Source organism: Oncorhynchus mykiss, chromosome 13 (assembly GCF_057628025.1).
Source record: "Oncorhynchus mykiss isolate SJ-2025 chromosome 13, ASM5762802v1, whole genome shotgun sequence".
Taxonomy (NCBI): Eukaryota; Metazoa; Chordata; class Actinopteri; order Salmoniformes; family Salmonidae; genus Oncorhynchus; species Oncorhynchus mykiss.
This window is the reverse complement of record NC_143034.1, coordinates 13,900,418-13,921,392: the sequence shown is the minus strand read 5'-3', so window position 1 is coordinate 13,921,392 and position 20,975 is coordinate 13,900,418. Positions and strand designations below refer to the sequence as shown.

General features: G+C 45.1%; 1 protein-coding gene across 5 annotated transcripts; it reads right to left on the bottom strand.

Moving 5' to 3' along the window:
• Positions 1–353: 353 nt before the first annotated feature.
• LOC110515930 (alpha-2-macroglobulin-like) lies at positions 354–16,807 on the bottom strand. 5 transcript variants are annotated; one of them, XM_090195251.1, is made up of 37 exons: positions 16,738–16,807; positions 16,107–16,194; positions 15,743–15,923; positions 15,204–15,360; positions 14,156–14,208; positions 13,311–13,331; positions 12,887–13,052; positions 12,714–12,798; positions 11,757–11,907; positions 11,535–11,655; positions 11,270–11,379; positions 11,015–11,188; positions 10,004–10,237; positions 9,548–9,614; positions 9,328–9,473; positions 9,042–9,191; positions 8,557–8,709; positions 8,327–8,414; positions 8,008–8,158; positions 7,515–7,740; positions 7,304–7,430; positions 7,058–7,179; positions 6,912–6,963; positions 6,751–6,834; positions 6,469–6,645; positions 5,905–5,980; positions 5,575–5,731; positions 5,399–5,473; positions 2,668–2,830; positions 2,203–2,393; positions 1,731–1,946; positions 1,464–1,588; positions 1,145–1,235; positions 970–1,038; positions 752–857; positions 590–643; positions 354–456 (listed from the first exon to the last, which is right to left on the bottom strand). In XM_090195251.1, exons 2-36 carry the CDS (start codon positions 16,190–16,192, stop codon positions 603–605), a joined length of 4,392 nt encoding a protein of 1,463 aa, XP_090051377.1. In that variant the 5' UTR covers positions 16,193–16,194; positions 16,738–16,807; the 3' UTR covers positions 354–456; positions 590–602. The 5 variants fall into 5 exon arrangements, with proteins under 5 accessions (XP_090051377.1, XP_090051378.1, XP_090051379.1 ...); XM_090195252.1 differs by having other exon boundaries at positions 8,008–8,155; XM_090195253.1 differs by having other exon boundaries at positions 9,328–9,470.
• Between the last annotated feature and the right edge of the window lie 4,168 nt (positions 16,808–20,975).

Sequence of the window (20,975 nt, the reverse complement as noted above, 5' to 3'; positions counted from 1 at the left end):
AGGTGTTTACCACCACATCTTGCCCTGCCCACACCATTCATCAGGAGATCACAGTAAGACGTTAATGTCATTTAGTGGTAACATGTCCTGACCCATTCCCTGATGAGAACTAAAAGAACAGGGCCTTCATAAATACAGGGGTCCATGTCCCAGACTGAGGAACAGAAGAGATGAGAACCCAACATCTACAACTTTGTACAGTTGGCGACCCTGATTAACAGCACAGATGGAAACTACACCTCCAGAGAGCTGCTCTGTTTACTGGACCCAATCACATTGCTTAATGTACCCCAGGATGAACACCACTGCCTCAATATTCACCTCACTGCTCAGAGACAACAGGCTCCAGAAAAGGGTTTTAATGAAACACTTTATTTCCAGATCCATAGTTTTACTTCAGCACTTGAAAGACGTCTCAAGGGTTGCAGGTGTGACATCAATGTCATCTTCTTCCATCTGTCGAGGAGCAAAGACATTTAATGAATCCTTTAGCAAACTGACCAACATTTAGATTAAAGGAAGACTGGCTCCCTAAATCATGTATAGTACACAATTCATCACCAATAACTCCAGATTTCAAGTAGCTCACCAGCTTGGAACCCCTAGTTGCAAGGGAAGACGTATTCTGTCTCAGCCTTGTCACCTGTAACCGTAAGACAGCTTCGTCTCAGTAAATGAAAACAACTTGACCAAATGTTCCTCAGAAGAGGGTAAAAATAACGTTTTGGGGAGGGTTAGTAGAGTAACTTACTTGGCTGGTAGTAGTCATAGATCTTGACCACTGCTGGCTTTAGATTCTGTACTGGGAACTCCTGTATGATGTCCAGGGTGATGTGGAAAGGAAGTAGTGATGTCAGCTGTTGGGAGAAAAACAAACAAACGGGTCATTAAATGATCAAAGCAGAAGTTACTGTACATCAAAATATATTATGTTTAAATGAAGCGCCATGTGAATGGTTTTCACCTCACCTCTGTCAAGTACATTAACACATGGTCATCTTTGATATCAACACGATCCACTTGACTTGAACCCCGCAGCTGTGAAGACAAGTCATTGATATTGCATGAACAAAGAACCGTCATCCTTAAACAAAGGGACACAGACGAGGCAAGACCTCCATGGATAAAGGTCCCAACAACTCACCCTCCCCAAAGAGTCTGGATCTGGAGAAAACCCAGAGAGCATTTTCAAATCCACTATAATCATATTGGTGGTGAGCTCCTTTCCATGATATCTGAGAAAGATGATTGACAGCTGATTTTAATAATCAAAATGCTTGGATTACTTTAGCCATAAAGACCAGATAAGCATTCTGACTGATCCAAGCCGAGGTACCAACTAGAAAGTCAATAACCTATACACAGGTATAACACTAATTAATTTGGGTCAAACCCATTCTGCAGGTCACGCTCCAAGATCACACATTTACTAGAATGCATACAAATATGTCCTTCATTCTGACCGAGACTGGAGCTTCAGCGTGACTCTGGGTCTCAAAGACTTCCTGTTGCAGTCCACCTCTGGAGTCACCTGGATACTGAGCGTTGTGCTTCTGGTAGGAGTAGGGACGTTGTAGCGGAGCACCACCTGGGATAGAGAAGAGGAAGTCAGGGAAACCATCCTGTCCGAATACAAACATTTTATGAGCCAGAAGAAACAGCTTCCCTGTACTGTGTATTAAAGGGCATCTTGCGCCACAGGACTGGAGGAGAGATGTGTTTTCACTGACCTGCACTGAGGCACAAGCACTGCCCTGCACTTCAACGCTGTACTTCCCTTCTGTGTCCTGCAGCGCCCTCTCCTGGTACAGAAGCTTGTTGTTTTGGTTCACATGGAAGAGGCACCGGTCCCCACTGGGAGACCTGACCGTCACTGTGCTGGCTCCTCCTCTACTGAACACCCTGGTGGAGTAGAGAGCCAGGGCCTGGAGGGCCACCACCGTGTCCTAGACATGCACACCACAGGACAATCAGTTCAAAATGAAAAGAGACCATTTTAAAAGGGTTGAATATTTCTCACATTGAACAGTTGCTAAAGTGACTAAATCCCAATTCCAGCCATTACGATGATGGTTTCTAGGCTCTATCAGTGGAAGGGAGCCTCACCAGGTTGGACATGAAGAACACATGCCCTGTGGTCTGATACGAGTCAATGTTTGTACTAGTGCACCATTTCAGACCACTGGTGTTTAGAAAGTATACCTGGGTGGAAGAGAAGCCTCCGTAGGCGTTCTGCTGCCTCACCAGCCACCTGACGATGCGGGAGGCGTAGCCCAGGTCAGAGGTCGACCGAGAAGAGGCACTGAGGGACGCCAGCAGAACGTAGGAGCTGATCTCCACCTCCAGGGAGGGCGAGGTCTCAGAGGAGGACTGGGACCAGTGCAGGAGACCCCCTGAGGGTTGAGGAGCACACACACCAGAATAAGGACTAGCTTATTCATCCTAATACAGACTACACAATACAAAGTTCTGACCTCCCCAATTCATGTCCAAAACATTTTTTAGGAGCAAGAGTTTTTTTTTTCTTCTTAACAATAATTTAAAATTAATCATTTTATTGGGCCTCTCTGGAGTGCCAGATGGTCTGAGGGTTTGCACTTTTAGGAGTACTCCATTATCCAGGCATGCTCAATCAAGGCAAGACAGCGCTACCAGGATATAGCTCACCCTCTTGAAATGAGATGGTGTCGAGGTGCTGCAGAAGCCGGGCCCGTGTCTCCATGTCACCTGCCAGGGTGAAGGTGTAGGCCAGCAGAGCAGTAGCGTAGGTGTTGGACAAATCACTGGTGGAGTTCTTCAGGCAAGACAAGCTGTGGTCCACAACATGATCCTAGAGCACAGAATGACAGCAGCACATTAAAAGCCAGCCTGGTCCCAGATCAGTTTGGACTGGGTTCCATTCAACTTGCTGTTCTGGGGCCTCAGGCAGTTCAAATTGTTGATTAGGGAACACTTTTTGCTGAGGAACGGGATTGTTTTTCCTTGTACATTTTATTACGTTGCATTTGTAAAGGGTATAATTTCTGTACATGCAGAGGTCCCCTGCTAAAGAGGCATGGCACTCTAAAAATAAACACCAACATATCTGGGACCAGACTACAGCACATTTCCTTTCTCACTTTACAGAAGCATACAGAGCCTAATATCAGTAGTAACATACCTTAAGGGAACATTTTGACATTCGCCATGTGGTTAGTGAGAGTCCATATTGCAAATATACGGTCCCTTAATAGACGTCCGAAAACGTTTGTAAAATTCACGGACGGCGTCGGGCCGTGCGGCTGGGCCGGATCTACCGGGAAGTCAAACGAACTCAGACATTCGGTTTCCGTTTTATAAAATGTGTCATTTTTCCACTGTCCCGGTAAATCCCACAAGAGGGCATAAGCAATCATATTGCAAATGTACAAAACATCACGACGTGGCCTTCTCCTAAACTGAAAATATTTCGAAGCCAAAACTTGGTGAGCGTAGGTTTGGCATGATGGGCAGTTGGCCCCGAACAAGATGGCGTCTAGGCCTCAACGGTTGAGTTATGGCCATTTTTCTGGGAAAAAAGGTCCAAAATGAAAATAGAGCAATAATTTTTCCGCTTCACGTCAAAGTCAAGGAGCCTCTGGTGTCAATTAAAAAAAAGAACCAGCCATTTATCCATCGTCATTTAAGAGAAATCGTCCATTTTTTTTTTTTAAACAGTTACAGATCCAGTTGCAGGGTGTTCATGCGAATCTTTTTACAGTGTGCTGCGGAGCTCTGCGAGATTTGTGATTTTCTGAAATAACACTCACTAAACCCTCCGTAAATAACTCAGTTCTTAACATAAAGACTTTTTTAAAAAAACTCAGGATTCTGTAAAGGCATACCCCAATCAGGATAGGAGTTTATTTATAGCTTCCTCTGCCAACCGGACGTGCCTTAAATGGTGTCATAGTGGCTGTTTTGAAGGGTTAAAATGGTCAGATCTGTCCAAAACTTCATGTGTGATTAGGCAACCCCCATGAACTGTAAATCAGTCATGATTCCCATAAAATCATTCACACAGCTTGGCAGGAGGGACCCATTGGGGTGCGTAGAGACAGACAGTGCCTGCATTAGTTAACCTTGTTGGAACTTTTAAAGAACCGTCAGACCTAGAGTTCCGAAACCTGTTCTAGACCTCAGGTCGATAGAGCCACGTAACTCAGCACGCAATAGAAGGTTCTCGGAGCGAGAAACAGCCTCGTACATTTGCAATGACTTCAATTCATTTTGACCATCACGAAAATGACAACATTTAGAAATGTCCCAGAGTCGCAAGACTAGGTGCATTGCGACCGCCTCGGCCCATATAGACGGACCCCAACGTTTTGGTCCGATAGCTCACTCAAGGACCCCGTAGCAAGGCATGGAAAAAAGTGCATTTTCAGCACCAATTAGGGTCTTGCTCGGGCACCAAATGACCTAGCGAGCCAAAACTTGGGATTCGGGGTTGCCTCAGCTAGGCCTACACAACATCAGAACTGGACCCGCAGCTGGAACGTAACTACGTTTTTATTATGGTTTGAATAGAAGGTGTTGTGAATTTTGGGCCAGCTCTGTGGCTACTAAACGAGTTGGAAAAAGTGGGTTTGGTGTCAGAATGATATCTAATTGACAGTGACTTGCTGGTGACTATTGTCCATTTGCAATATGTTTAAACAGTGAGGTACCAGAATCACTGCCCAGCCATCCCGAGTTCATCATGCCAGTCAATTTCACATTCCTGCAGGATTTGAGCATGTCAAATTTCTTATGGCATTTGGCCCCCAAAAAAGTTACTTTTGACTATGAAATCACATTGCAAATGGACAAAACATATGCCTTATGCACAAGTAAAAAAAATATATATTTTTTTTAAATGGCTAAAGTATGTTGATGAAGTTCTTATACATGTGTAATTGACACAAATCAAAAGAATTTCGAAAAACGGTCCAGAAAGCACTTTAAGGGGTTGCTAGGTTTTAGAATTTCTCACTTTTTCAAAATGTTGCTTTTTGATGTTGACTTGTTGCATTTGCAATATGAAAAACCACAGTGGAGCGCGCTCGCCACCTGTTGGATTTTCAAAGTGTTACACCTGGCATTTGCCATTTGCAATCAACTTTGAACGAAACGCCAAATTGAGTGGTATTAGACACCGTGTATATGGTTTGTCCATGCCAATGACTTCCCATTCATTTTTGTCCATTTCAGGGGGGTGTTCCCTTACAGATCTAAGCCCATTCTTTGTTATTTCATAGGCTACTGGCAGAGAAATGACTTCACTACGTCGTAGAAGCTGTAAATGACAGTTGATGTGAGACAGATTTCATACAGGAGGCTGAATGAGTTGCCTGTAATGACGGTGTGAGAAATGGTTCCATGGAGTGAAGCTACTTACCGTCACGGACATGTTGAGCTCCAGCATTGAAGCAGTGATGTAAGCCGTCAGTGTGACTTCATCCGTCACTCCACCCTAGAAAACAATGTCAAGACACCAACTGTATCTAGCCTGTTGAAATCAAACTACGGCCGGTCTGACGAAACAGACAACCAGTTTATTAGCAATATAAATACCTTAATTCTGTTGTTCAAGAGCTTCCCTAAAGTTCTGAAACAGCCACGTTGGCCTTGTTGACGTTCCAACCAAGTCTTGGATTGCTCCATCGTTGCCGGGTCAACATAGATGAAAGACTGGGCTTTGCCAAAGGATCTCAAGACAAAAGCAGTCAGCCTGAAGAAAGAAGTGGATTCATTTAAAAGCCCTAACATCGTATCGTCAAGCTCCAAGTCATGACATCACACGCGTCAGCTGTCCTATCCAGCGTCTCCATGCCAGAGATGCCATTTGATTGGTCAATACGTCATTGAAACTACCAGTAGGTGAAAAACAAGCCAAGTACTCACCAGGTGTTCCCCAAGCCTTGTCCAAACGTGCTGTACGCACCATCAGCATTCTTGTAGTTCAGCTGCCGTTGGTAACCTGCCGGTGGGTTTTTATCATCAACGGTGACCAAGCGCTTGTTCTATTCCCAGAGTTGTGCCCCAAACGGCTCCTTATATCTCAGGGCTCTCCAACCCTGTTCACGGAGAGCTACCCTCCAACCAAGTTGTAATTAACCCCCATTCAACCAGCTAATTATTAGAAGGGGAGCGAGATTAGGGTTGGAGTGAAAACCTACATACAGGACAGTAACAAGGTTGGAGAGTCCTGCCCTATGTAAGGAATAGGGTGCTATGAGACAGTGTCAATATTCTACCATCAAATGACTTCAGTAGAAAACCATGTGTTGGGTCAGTGATGTTAAGACATTGAGATCATCTGTCATGCAGCTCCGCTGTTACCATGACAGCAGGGTACACCGTGGAGAAACACTTTAAAATAGAAAACGAAATCCTCTAATTGGACAAATCCAGCCCGGTTTGTGGATTTGGCATCTAATCAAGACAGATTTGAAGGGACTCTCCTACCACTAGTGAGGAACTTGGTGGCCTTTTCTAGGATGGCTGGCGTGAGCTGCTCTGTGTTCCTCAGGTACTCCAGGATGTAGATATTGGGGGAGAGCAGGGCCATATTCTGCTCCCCACACCCATACGGCATCTGCAACAGTCCATCCAGGTTGTTGAGGGCCCGACCCAGGATGTCCCCTACAGAGAAAAGGGACTTCTGTTACAGACTGTCCTCTTCAGCAAACAGCAGCATCGTCACTGAGAAGGTTCGTCTTCCCACCACTACACAATGGTTTATTTTACCCAGAACCGAGAGGGAAATCCTAGCAGAGCCATCCACCACATTCTGGGGAAGTTGCAGTTCCACCTCCTCCGTCAGAGCTTCTCCTGTGGACACAAAGAGGAGCTGAATGAAGATGATCACGTCAACCACCGTAAACATTCAACGTTGATTCATTACTGACCAGTAGGACACAGCAACCAGTTGTAGGTGTGGCTCTTCTCTGTTCCCTCAGCCTGGAGGAGGAGAGGGATTCATTTCAGAGGCAGTTCCACTAGACAGTATCTGTGCTACCTAACGTTAGTTCTCCCACAGCGGTAGACTACATACCTTCACCAGCAGGCTCCGTGTGACTGTGTCAACGCGTCCTCTCTCCGGTACGTTCACAACCCCGTTGTCACACGCAGTCTGGGACCGGACAGCCGCCGCACTAACAGACACGTTCAAAACCCCTACACACAGGACAGCGCAGGTTACACAACATCCAATACGGTGCCAGTACACAACAGCCAATACGGTGCCAGTACACAACTCAGGTTGACATCCATTCTGTCGTTTGAACAGATGAAGACTAACCCAGGACAGAGGGGGCCATAGTCCAACTGAAGGTCTTTCGTCCATTGGCACACAAGCACGAGGAGTCCTGGACATCACGCAAGGGTGTGAGAGTGTAGTCTGAGGAAAGAGCTGGAGTCACAGAAACCTGCCAAAGAGGAACACGGGGTAAGATAACGTGGTACGACACAAACAATACAACTCAAGAAACCATCCTGGTGCAGCGTCGTACCATGATGCACTTGGAGAGGTAGTTAAACACAGTGGCCTTCAGCTCAAAGTGCTCTCCCCGGATGACTGAGTAGGGCAGGGTGAGCTCCAGGAAGAAGGGCTGGAAGACCGTGAGCTCCACCAGAGGAGCCAGACCAAAGCCACTGGGGGCCAGGCAGAAGACCTCAGTCTCCCAGGTGGTGATGGTGTCTGGGACTGTCAGGGGGACATCTAGAGATCCAGACTCCCTGGAATACAGAGGTCAGAGTTCAAACAGAAAGCCACCACGTGTCTAATAGAGAAAGACTAATTTCAACACAGTTTGTTGTTACAAATGCATTTAAGCTTTATCTAACCAGGGACACCCATTGAGGTCAAAGGGTATTTCCTAAGAGGAAGCTGACCTACAGTTTACAGAGGTTCAGGTTCCTAATCTGCACCACTACTGTTTGGATACGAGGCAAGAGCTAAGAGGGCTTTCACCAGAGGTCGGCCTCACTCTGCAGAGCACTTACCCAACTTCCACAAGGTCCCAAATCCATGTCTCAGGGAAGAATGTACGGACCGTCTGTATGGGTGGCGGAGGTGGAGCGGCAAGTCCACCAGCCACAGCCATTTCAAGTCTAGGACCTGCTGATCCAGGCCTAGCCATTAGGCTGTAAGCTACTACCAACACAAAATATGGCCATTAGTGTCAAGTTAAAAATAGACTGAATGCTGGGCTCAGTGTTTAGACCAGTTTAACCAGGCTTTGTTATTCTAGCAAAAGGTCATCCATAACCCAAGATTCATTAGACTTGGCAATGAGAATAAGGGTTGGTAAGGACATCTCACCATAGGAGCGATAGTACTGGTTCCCCTGGTAACTGAGGCAGGAAGGTACTCTTATATCCAGGTTAGTCGCTAGCTTCAATCCCAGTGTCTAGAAATAGCAGAACCAATTTAGTAATAAGTCAGTTTGTCATTCTATTCATTTTAACACATTGTAACAGTATGGTGACTGATTCTTCCCAGAAAGAACAAAAAGAGGCTTCAAGTTGAGAAAACAGGGCAGAAATATTTACCTGAAAAACTGCATAAGGATCATTTGTCTGCTCAGACGGTCCATATGGGTGTGGTATTATGGATCTCCTTGGTCTAACGCGTAAACATGCTACTGGATCTTCAAGCTCGTAGGGAACATAGGTCGTCTCCTTGACCGGTAGCAAATTAAATATCTGGAAAGGGACAACAGGGAGGTGTGAAATGACCTTGTTCATTGGGGACCAAACAGAACAGACTGAAACGACTACTTGGGGAAACACTCCATTTTGTTGTCCGTTGCTAAACGTTTAGAAAGTTGTCCCATCAACAAGGAGGTGCTTTCCAGTTACTGAGAGGCAATAGAAAGTGGGCCTCAAGCCAGAGAATGAGTCCCATCACATTTGATAAAAGCTCCCAACAGTGAACAGATCCACTCCATGTCTGCTGTGGTCACTGGTTGTATTCCCAGCACCACCAAAACAGTAGGTATGGTGGTACCACTGTTCACTTCAGTGAGCTGTGTTACCTTGTCAGCATCCAGCCTCTTCCCTGGCTCCATGATGCCAACACTCTGGTCAACAGCACCGAGGCCACAGAGGGAACCGGGCCGGGCCGAGAGATGCAGGGTGTTCTCCTCCCCTGGGACAGCGTTGGAGGGTGAGAACTCCACCAACACCTGGCAGACACAGATACCATTACTCCAGGTATGATTACAGTCTGCATGGAAATACTGGACACCTTTCATAAAATGACAACAATGTTTGTGATGTACAGTCACTGGGGATATGCCAGACTCCTCCACACACACACACCTTGTTCCTGAAGCATTTCTCAGTGGGGAAGTTCATGCTGTGGGCGATGACAGTCTCACTGGGTAGCATACTGTACACCAGGAGCTGAACCACCGGCGCCATCTCTGGGACCACTGCCAACGTCAAGGTGACGTCACCCTCGGCTACTGCAACGCAAAGAGCAGGTCACTCATTAAGCACCTTCCAGAACGTTCAGAATCACTTCATGAAACTCACTCACCAGGACTGTCCTGCTGCACAGTAACATTGATGTGTCCATGCTGAACTATGACCCCTCTGGACAAGGCCTGGAGGGAAAGGAAACAGTTCTCAGCAACAGAGTGGAGACGTTGCAACCTGGACTCATGGGGTAGACGTAACACGGTTAACAAATCCACGACTCCCATTAGTATGATACGTTAGCACCTATTCATTTGTGGATGCCCATCATCCATTTTATATCGGTTATGACTTCGCTAAATGTATTATTTATATATTACGAATTCCAATTTGTAACATGAGCAAGGTTGGGTTACAGTGGTTGATTAGGAGTATTGGTGTAGTTTAGGAACATCCTTCCTTTGAAAGTGTCTCGGGAAATGTCTGACATGATCCTGGTCAAAAGGAGTGCAAATAGGAAATATGGTGCTGTTTGAGAGGCACCATGGGTTTGCAGGTTGTTCCTGGTTCTACTCACCAGGTAGAGGACAGCCACAGAGCCCTTTGGGACAGTCTCCCCTACGATGGCATAGCGGATGGTGATGGACACCGCCTGCCCACACGCCAGTGGTTTCTCCACCTTCTGAATAGCCAGGGAGCTGGACGGTTTAATGTCAGGGGCAGCGGGCTGGATCAGCGAGAGTAGGTGTTGCCCTCTGTTGAAATAGGGGACCCTGTATCCTGGGTACTCCACTTGTGGGGTGTCGCTTACCTGAAAGGAACAAAAGGAATAGAAACTAAAGGCCCAATCCTAAATCAACCCCTAGAGCCCATCCTATATACAGTGGGGATCTGAGAGGATGACAGGAAGCAATATGGTAACAGATCCACCTTACTTCCACCTAGCCTGTTAGGGTCATGACCTCTGGGCATCGTTTCCCCAACTGTCCTGGGGAGCCCAAGCGGTGCACATTTTGGTTCCCCCGTCACAGGAATGTCATAATTCCTGTGTGTTCATTAATTAAATGCACTCTGTTTAAGAATGTGTAAGATTCTTATTTGTATAAAATAGACAGGGACCAGTCTTATCAAAATTAGATGACAGTATTTATTCTCGGAGCTCGCTGCCATGAAACCACCAACAGTTTATATACAAAATATGACGTCATAGGTTATAAAATGTCTTTCCTCCTATGACCAGGACAGAACAGGTTCAAAAGTTGATTCCAACCCACTAGCTCGCTCACTCCAGACACACACTTATCCAGATTCACCTTCATCCATCACTATTTAAGAGACAGTTCCAGATAATGGAAAACTCTACCTTATCTAAACATCCCAGAGCTAAGTTGAGTCGGTTCAACCACAGGTTAACGACCCTTTTTGCTTGCTTAAAAAAAACACAATCCCTTCCTTATGAATTAACATTATTAATCAGATATAATAAAGTTTAATTAGTTATAGTTCTATTTAAGATGTAGATATTGTATAGTCCCAGAGACTGGCATCGAGTATAAAGTCTCTCAAACCTAGAAGGAATCATACTTACTACGAGGTTAATATTCTCTTTGGGCAGACTGGTTGTGTTGACGGAGAACCTGGCAATACCACGACTGTCCGTGGTTAGGTTCTGTAGTCGTAGATATGAGGACCAGCCTTTCTCCTCGAACAGGTAGACTAACATGTCAGAGATGGGTGTGTTGTTAAATCGAACAGCATTTATCTGAGGAAAGGGCGGGAAGCAGTTCAGGAAGCAGGACAAACCAAGCATCCACAATGCAACAGGAACACCATTTGGACTTACCTTGCCTTCGATAATTGATCCATGCTCATAGATTTGGGGCGTGTCAACAAATGTGAATTCTCCAATCACATAGGAGAGCTCTACATTTCTCTCCTCTGACAGTGTAATACCTGTCAAATTAAAACAAATATGGTTTTATAGGACAGTTAGGGAACCTGATCTAATGAAACAGCCAATAGTTACGTCGCCATCAGCTGAAGTGAAATGAAGGGTTTTGTATTGAGTCAACATGATGCATCTCATAATGATTGTGATGAGGACTTGCCTGTCCCCTCCTCCTGTACTTCTGCATGGAAACTAAACACGTCTCCCAGCAATTTCTCTCCTGCGTTCTTTGTGAAAAGTGCCATGTTGAAGACATAAGAAGCACAGCCAGTATGGTCCATCTAGGAAAAGCAGGCAGAACCACAAAAACACATTTAAATCCCATTCAAAATGTCATATGTTGGTAAAAACAGCACTACTCGTTTTAGGAAAGCAGACAGACCTCTATTGACTCTTTGTGGCATGGAGGTGTGTAATCAGGAACTCCTTGTGGATTTCGCTCATCAACTGTTATTGGTATCACTGCATTGTCCACCAAAGGTCGGCACAACTTCACCCCTGCTTCACCAGGTACAGGCTGCCCATACGTGTATCTGATTTCAATTCACAACAAGACAAGTGTCAACTTCCTGCATCCAGTTACCATATTGAAAACGTAAGACCTAAAGGCTTGAAGTCAGGCGTTGAACACGGTCAATGAATCTGGACCTGTATTCATAGAGGCTCAGAACGGGATCAGTTTTAACTATAGATCATAATGAACGAGGTCACATGTCAAGGCTGGGACCTGATCCTAGAACAGCCATCCTAATCTGAGATGCTTTATGACCGAAGAACCAGCTGGTCACGTAAATGCCACTAACAAATCTCAGGGATCCTAGCAGCAGTTGAAGACTTGAGCAGTAGCACTATAGGTCTTCAATTAGCATGGGTCATTAATGCAGACCACATGCATATTTAAGGACTTCTATATTTAAATAAGTGGATTAGAGTATCCTCAAATGCATAACAATTTCCAAGTGTATTATCAAATGAAGCTACAGTACTAGCAGAGGCTGCTGCCTACAGACTTGACATCATTGGAATAGTAGTCACTAATAATGCTTACATACCTTGCATTACTCATCTCATATGTTTATACTGTATTCTATACCTCTGGCATTGATCATCTATATCGCTGCACCCTCAACATGAACCAAACACGTGTTGTGACCAATACAATGTTATTTACTTGTATTTTCAAATCCTTCATTTGAAATGTGAAAGTTAATGTAATACTTCTAATAGCAGTTGAACCCAGGTCTGCCTTCGCGTAATGAGATAATTAATGACATGTAGTGGAGTTCCACATCACCTTGTAACTACAGTACATTGCAAATCACCAATAGTGTTTACTCACTCTGCACACACTTTCACTTCATACTCCTCTTGAACAACGCTGATCTTGTCAGTGAGGTTCATGTTGATCTCAAACTTGGGCAAAACTACAGATAAAAAGAACAGCAGTGAACTCCAGAACGTTCCGGGATTGTGATGCAACATCACCGAGCATGAAAGAGAAACTCAACCTACCATACTGTTCTACCTTGAAGTTGTGGTAGATTTTCTCTCCACCAATCCACACTACAATGGTATAGGATCCTACAGGGGCTTCAGAGTTCAGGGGGTGAGAAAGCTGCAGAATGTTGCCACTGGATGTAGTGTTGACCCACTGTCCAATCCGGTTGTGATTAACGTCCTGTTGGTTCATAGGAAGGGGCATGTTCAGCAGGACACAACGTTGTGGAGCGTTCACAACAGTATACAGGACAAGGAGTCAGTTATATCTGCAACATTAATCTACTGAAGAGGGCCCAGATTACACACAACGCTGATTGGAAGTATTTAGCTAACTTGTACAGTAGGTGGATATGAGGACCTAGCTAGCAGGGGGAGTCATAATGCTGCAGTCTTTACACTGACAGTCAACATAAAGTTACACCAGCAAGGATCTTACCTCAAGTTCCACAATGTTGTACTGTGAAGGGCAAAGACAAGAGACGGGGTCATGTTTCATTAAGAACTCCAATGCCAAAAGAGAGCATAGCTGTCTACAGCTACTAGACAGGTGATTGGCTTGGTCACTTAACGTAAACATCAGAGCATAGCTGTCTACAGCTACTAGACAGGTGATTGGCTTGGTCACTTAACGTAAACATCAGAGCATAGCTGTCTACAGCTACTAGACAGGTGATTGGCTTGGTCACTTAACGTAAACATCAGAGCATAGCTGTCTACAGCTACTAGACAGCTGATTGGCTTGGTCACTTAACGTAAACATCAGAGCATAGCTGTCTACAGCTACTAGACAGGTGATTGGCTTGGTCACTTAACGTAAACATCAGAGCATAGCTGTCTACAGCTACTAGACAGCTGATTGGCTTGGTCACTTAACGTAAACATCAGAGCATCGCTGTCTACAGCTACTAGACAGCTGATTGGCTTGGTCACTTAACGTAAACATCAGAGCATCGCTGTCTACAGCTACTAGACAGCTGATTGGCTTAGTCACTTAACGTAAACATCAGAGCATCGCTGTCTACAGCTACTAGACAGCTGATTGGCTTGGTCACTTAACATACACATCACATGTAGCATTTGCAATTCAATCTCAGGAAAAGATGACCCCATACATTCCAATCTGACCGATATGAATGGAAGCCTCATGTCCTGGCTGGTTGATTGCTGTGCATAATCCCAGACTGCGTTGTCCATCACAGTATTGTGACACTTCTGCATCTTGGATTGAAATAGTAGAGACTGAACTAAAATACTATTGTCAATCGTATATTTTCAACTCACCAGCTGATTGACGGGGCTAAAATTGGTATCCAAGGTGACGACTCTAAAAAGCACTGTAAACAGCCAACGACAAGACCAAACACAATGAGAATATTAGAAGCAGAATTTCAGGCAACTTTCTCAATTCCAAGGATTCCCAGAAATACTGGTTGAGGATTCCCAGCCTGATTCCAGTGTACATATCCTGAGTGAACCCAGGGGGATTTACTGCATCTGCACCACATTCCTGAACAACGAGGCTCTTCAGATGTCTATCGCTTCCCTCTACAATCCTCATAATGCAGGACGTTAGAACAGAGAGGACGGGACCAGACTGGGGAAGAGCTTTGCCAGCAATGATGGGGTTCTTTTCTACACAATTATTGCCTGATGCATTTCAAACAATATTTCATTCATTTTAGTTTTGTTTTTGAATTTTATCCCCTTTTTTCTCCCCAATTTCGTGGTATCCAATTGTTTAGTAGCTACTATCTTGTCTCATCGCTACAACTCCCGTACGGGCTCAGGAGAGACGAAGGTTGAAAGTCATGTGTCCTCCGATACACAACCCAACCAAGCCGCACTGCTTCTTAACACAGCGCGCATCCAACCCGGAAGCCAGCCGCACCAATGTGTCGGAGGAAACACCGTGCACCTGGCAACCTTGGTTAGCGCGCACTGCACCCGGCCCACCACAGGAGTCGCTGGTGCGCGATGAGACAAGAATATCCCTACCGGCCAAACCCTCCCTAACCCGGACGACGCTAGGCCAATTGTGCGTCGCCCCACGGACCTCCCGGTCGCGGCCGGTTACGACAGAGCCTGGGCGCAAACCCAGAATCTCTGGTGCCACCCGGGAGGCCGCACAAACAACACTTCATTGTAATACTGTTATAGCCTCAAATAAACAAAGGGAGCATGGTGGGGTCGTGGATAACTGTTGATGTCAAAATGGGGTCAGGGGCCCAAAAAGGGCAACGCCCCAGAGTAAACCATTACAGAACATGCCAACACCTAATTGGCCCGTTTCTTAGCAACCAGACTAAAGGTGTACTGGCTCTAACATTACCCGTTTGTCCTGGTTTGTAGATTGGTTTGTCCGTTTGGATGAACGTCATGGGGCTGTAGGGTTTGATCATGACCCTTCTCTCCTCTGTTGATAGGAATGTTTCTCCTCGAACCTCCACCTTAAAGTTCTGCACTTCGTCGCTCTTCACACAAGGGGCCTGTCAGGGACGGAAACAGGGCAACACCGGTGAACAAACGGCCCGATAACATAGGACAATCAAGTGTGGTGCCGTGTGGCCCAGTTGGTAAGAGCCACTAGCCACTTCAAGGTAGAGCGTTTAACTACTGCAGGGATCCCATTATGCAGTCAGCCTGCTGTAAGTTACATATATAAATTGTCTCAGTAGTACATACTAGCATTCAATCAAAACCTGGTACAAATTGGAGCCCGAATCACAGAAAAGTTCTGGTAGGCCACCACTGACATTAACCATAAAATAAGCTGCCATTGCACAAAGAACCTAAGCGATGCATCAAAGCTGAGCAGTAGAGTCCACTCTTAATGGAATGGTTCTGGAAGTCCACCAGTGCTGGGCTGACCTGAAACTGGACACAGCGGTGAAACTCTTGGTCAGAACTCTGGTGGAGAAGTCTCTTGTTCTGCCCGTCGGCAATCAGAGATACGGTCATGACCAGGGTCTCGTTGGGCTGCAGAAGGCTGGCACAAAGCTTGGCCTCTGAGCCTGCCTGGATCACTGCAGGAACGGCTACCATGTAAACCCTACAGAGAACACACCCGGCAACAGGAACATCAGTACATCTCTAAACCCAAAGCCAGGTGAAATATACAGGGGGATAAAGATCTGCAGAAAGGGGAGATGAAAAATTGCTCCGACAAGAGAACGTTAAACAGAGACGAGAGAAGCAAGTCTGATCACTAAATTCTAACTGCAGATGGACTTACGGTCTTGGAGTCTCTTGACAGACACAAAGCCAGTGAATGCAGGCAAAGAGGATCCATCTCCAAACCTGAAGCCCAGGAAGAACCATGACTAAAGGAGAAAAATAAACCAACAAGTCTGTTATGACCCAGTATTCCTACTGCACTGTATACAGGTTGTGTCTAGATGGGATACAGATTGCAGGCAATTGTCAAACCAGTTATGACTAGTATTCCTACTAGGAAGACCTGCCTACTGCAAGTTCATTTCCTGTCATTCTACCATTGGGCAAAGAATTTAACAATTGTATGATCAATTTCATGCAATTAATCATTTTTGCCAATGGGCAGAAAGAAGAGGCCAAATGCACTCTTATGTCCGTCAATTCTAGACATTCCCCCATGACTATGCCATTTTAATGATAACTGAGTGAGTGACTAACAAAATCAATGTTAGTCTAGTGTGCATAGTCTATGTTACTAAACACTTTTAGAGTGCATTTGCTATAGCCTGTAAAATATCAGATGAATGTAAAAAAAAAAAAAAAAATATTAAAGTTAAGCGTTAATTTATTAGAAGTTAATCGCCGACCTGTTATGTGAATAATGATTGCACCACAAGTTGCCATAACACCTGTGGTCAAGGGATACTCACCACCGCGATTTGTATATCGATTTAGAAATGAGAAGACTCGGTCACGTCTTCTTAAATATCCTGCAGGTGCGCGGCTAGTTCCGGATTTGTTTTCTATTTACTAAGCGCGCACACCTGCTGGATATTGAAGACGTTCGATTAAGCTGAACCTGGGTTGCACTTGACCGGGCATAACCGGTAGGGAGGAGCGCCTCTCAAAAGGAACAGTAATCTGCGCTGCCCATTCATAATAGTCAACAAGGCAGCATGGTCCATCGTTCAGGATCATCATCATGTCTTTTCGATAAAATGGTCGAGTTTTCCAATATTGGAAAGGCAGCTAAAGCACATAATGGGGATTTTGTCAACACCGAAAACTTAGGCCAATGACATGCATATGAAACTATCCTAAATCATTACTCCACGTGCTTAACCTTGTTTTGAACCGAATTCGCCTTTGGCGGCACCTGGCTCATGCCGGAAGGCAGCCCGGTTACAAAACGAATGCAATCCCGTATCACCATGTGCAAACTCCTCCCGGGCCTATATAAACCCTGAATTGCTTACACTATTGATGCGTTCGTATCCAAGTGGGAAGTGGGAAATTACCACATAAAACTGGGAAAAATCCACTTGAAATGCAACAACAAAACATTGTTTATAAAAAAAAGCTATCTATACTAAACAAAAATATAAAAATAAATATAAACACAACATGCAACAATTTCAAAGATTTTGCAGAGTAACAGATCATATAAGGAAATCAGTCATCTGAAATTAATTCATTAGGCCCTAATCTATGGATTTCACATAACTGGGCAGGGGTGCAGCTATGGGTGGGCCTGAGAGGGCATAGGCCCACCCGCTGGGGAGCCAGGCCCACCCACTGGGAGCCTGGCCCACCCACTGGGAGCCAGACCCACCCGCTGGGGAGCCAGGCCCACCCGCTGGGAGCCTGGCCCACCCGCTGGGAGACAGACCCACCCGCTGGGGAGCCAGACCCACCCGCTGGGGAGCCTGGCCCACCCACTGGGAGCCAGACCCACCCGCTGGGGAGCCAGGCCCACCCGCTGGGGAGCCAGGCCCACCCACTGGGAAGCCAGGATCAGCCAATCAGAATTAGTTTTTCCCCACAAAAGAGCTTTATTACAGACAGAAATACTCCTCAGCACTTTACTTCCTGCGTTTATATTTGTGTTCAGTGTATTAATATGGTTTTTGAACACTATAATTGGTTTACATGCATGATGGCTTTACTGTTAGTTTATGTTTTGCACAGCTTGTTGGCCATTAGCCAATCAGTGTTTTTCTCAACGAGTTCAAAGCACTTCAATGCATCCAAATGGTATTTACTTCACAAGGGGTAAATTCCCACCTCCCTCTTGTTTATGAACCAGGCATATCTATTGGCCAATGAGACAAGAATGGGTAACTGCAGAGTTGGGGAGATTCTTGTTTGAGCAAAAGACCGTCCTCTCTACTCCATGACCCAGAAACCAATAAGTGGTTGAGTGGTCGAGCACTGTGTCAGTTCGTTGGTTGGCAAACGGGAAGAGTGTCGTCCTCTCTTCGATAGCCACCTTTCATTGAGGATAGTCATGTTTCCTACTGCAGAAGAAATCTGCCAAACCCAGTTTGAATCAGCGTTTGTTTTGTCAGAGGAGAAAAAACATGCACATGTTTAAAAGCAATACACTATTTATCCTTTTATCCATAACATGGCAGGTTAGAACTAACGTAGCAGGTTAGGAGAACTAAAATAGCAGGTTAGAACTAAAGTAGCAGGTTAGAACTAACGTAGCAGGTTAGAACTAAAATAGCAGGTTAGAACTAATGTAGCAGGTTAGAACTAACGTAGCAGGTTAGAACTAACGTAGCAGGTTAGGAGAACTAAAATAGCAGGTTAGAACTAAAGTAGCAGGTTAGAACTAACGTAGCAGGTTAGAACTAAAATAGCAGGTTAGAACTAATGTAGCAGGTTAGAACTAACGTAGCAGGTTAGAACTAACGTAGCAGGTTAGAACTAACGTAGCAGGTTAGAACTAAAATAGCAGGTTAGAACTAACGTAGCAGGTTAGAACTAACGTAGCAGGTTAGAACTAACGTAGCAGGTTAGGAAAACTAACGTTGCAGGTTAGAACTAACGTAGCAGGTTAGAACTAACGTAGCAGGTTAGAACTAACGTAGCAGGTTAGAACTAACGTAGCAGGTTAGAACTAACGTAGCAGGTTAGGAGAATTAATGTAGCAGGTTAGGAGAACTAACGTAGCAGGTTAGGAGAACTAACGTAGCAGGTTAGGAGAACTAACGTAGCAGGTTAGGAGAACTAACGTAGCAGGTTAGGAGAATTAACGTAACAGGTTAGGAGAATTAACGGAGCAGGTTAGGAGAACTAACGTAGCAGGTTAGGAGAATTAACGTAGCAGGTTAGGAGAACTAACGTAGCAGGTTAGGAGAACTAACGTAGCAGGTTAGGAGAATTAATGTAGCAGGTTAGGAGAACTAACGTAGCAGGTTAGGAGAACTAACGTAGCAGGTTAGGAGAATTAACGTAACAGGTTAGGAGAATTAACGGAGCAGGTTAGGAGAACTAACGTAGCAGGTTAGGAGAACTAACGTAGCAGGTTAGGAGAACTAACGTAGCAGGTTAGGAGAACTAACGTAGCAGGTTAGGAGAATTAATGTAGCAGGTTAGGACACTAACGTAGCAGGTTAGGAGAACTAACGTAGCAGGTTAGGAGAATTAACGTAACAGGTTAGGAGAATTAACGGAGCAGGTTAGGAGAACTAACGTAGCAGGTTAGGAGAATTAACGTAGCAGGTTAGGAGAACTAACGTAGCAGGTTAGGAGAACTAACGTAGCAGGTTAGGAGAACTAACGTAGCAGGTTAGGAGAACTAACGTAGCAGGTTAGGAGAACTAACGTAGCAGGTTAGGATAACTAACGTAGCAGGTTAGGAGAACTAACGTAGCAGGTTAGGACTAACGTAGCAGGTTAGGAGAACTAACGTAGCAGGTTAGGAGAACTAACGTAGCAGGTTAGGAGAACTAACGTAGCAGGTTAGGATAACTAACGTAGCAGGTTAGGAGAACTAACGTAGCAGGTTAGGAGAACTAACGTAGCAGGTTAGGATAACTAACGTAGTAGGTTAGGAGAACTAACGTAGCAGGTTAGGACTAACGTAGCAGGTTAGGAGAACTAACGTAGCAGGTTAGGAGAACTAACGTAGCAGGTTAGGAGAACTAACGTAGCAGGTTAGGAGAACTAACGTAGCAGGTTAGGACTAACGTAGCAGGTTAGGAGAACTAACGTAGCAGGTTAGGAGAATTAACGTAGCAGGTTAGGAGAATTAACGTAGCAGGTTAGGAGAATTAACGTAGCAGGTTAGGAGAATTAACGTAGCAGGTTAGGAGAATTAACGTAGCAGGTTAGGAGAACTAACGTAGCAGGTTAGGAGAACTAACGTAGCAGGTTAGGAGAATAGCCAATATGCTACACTGGTTTATCAAGTTGTGCAGCCCAATCAGCCACACAAAACTTTCTTGACTGGCAACAAATCTACCCAATTAGCTGATTCGCTTTCCATACACGCACTTCTGTTGATCCACCCACATCTTTCATAACGCCTACTTTCAGACACATTGCACATGGGAAGATCTCAATTGCATATTCCTCACGTCCTCTCTCCTCCTCAAAACCCATTGGATGAGAAAGCTAAAGGTCCCGCCCCTCTGACCTTTTTCCTCCAATGGGTTTTGAGAAGGAGACGAGGAAAGAGGACGCGAGGAGTATGCAATTGAGTTCTTCCCCATGACTCCATTGAGATCATAGAGAATAATAGAGAAATCCCTATATCATTCCCATGATGGCGTCTGTGAGGCAATCTCCAATTTGCTGTAGTCAATTTTCTTCTTTTAAATCAAAATCAAATGTATTTACAAAAAGCCCTTTTTACATCAGCAGAAATATTTCAAATAAGGGCTGTGTTTCGTGTAGGCACCTGTAGTTCTTTATGATAAACATTTCCTTGTTTGACCACTAGGTTTTATGGGTATTATGACTAATACTGTGGTACGCTGTAGCGCCTGTGACAGCGTGAGGCAATATCCATTTTGAAGTAGTCAATTTTCTTTCTCACGATTGGCTGTCCTGGTAGGACATCACTCCAACATGGTCACCAGGAGTGATCAGCCAATGAAGTTGGAAGTCCCACCCAGTTGAGTACATAAAAATGGTGGAAGCTCTAAATGGTGCTGCC

Excerpts from the sequence above, each read along its gene's own strand:
- LOC110515930 (XM_090195251.1), bottom strand. The coding sequence starts at position 16,192 with ATGGTTCTTCCTGGGCTTCAGGTTTGGAGATGGATCCTCTTTGCCTGC. Across the intron at positions 9,192-9,327 it reads AGAAATGCTTCAGGAACAAG|GTGTTGGTGGAGTTCTCACC; the intron begins GTGTGTGTGTGT and ends TGTGTCTGCCAG. Across the intron at positions 1,236-1,463 it reads ACGCTGAAGCTCCAGTCTCG|ATATCATGGAAAGGAGCTCA; the intron begins GTCAGAATGAAG and ends CATCTTTCTCAG.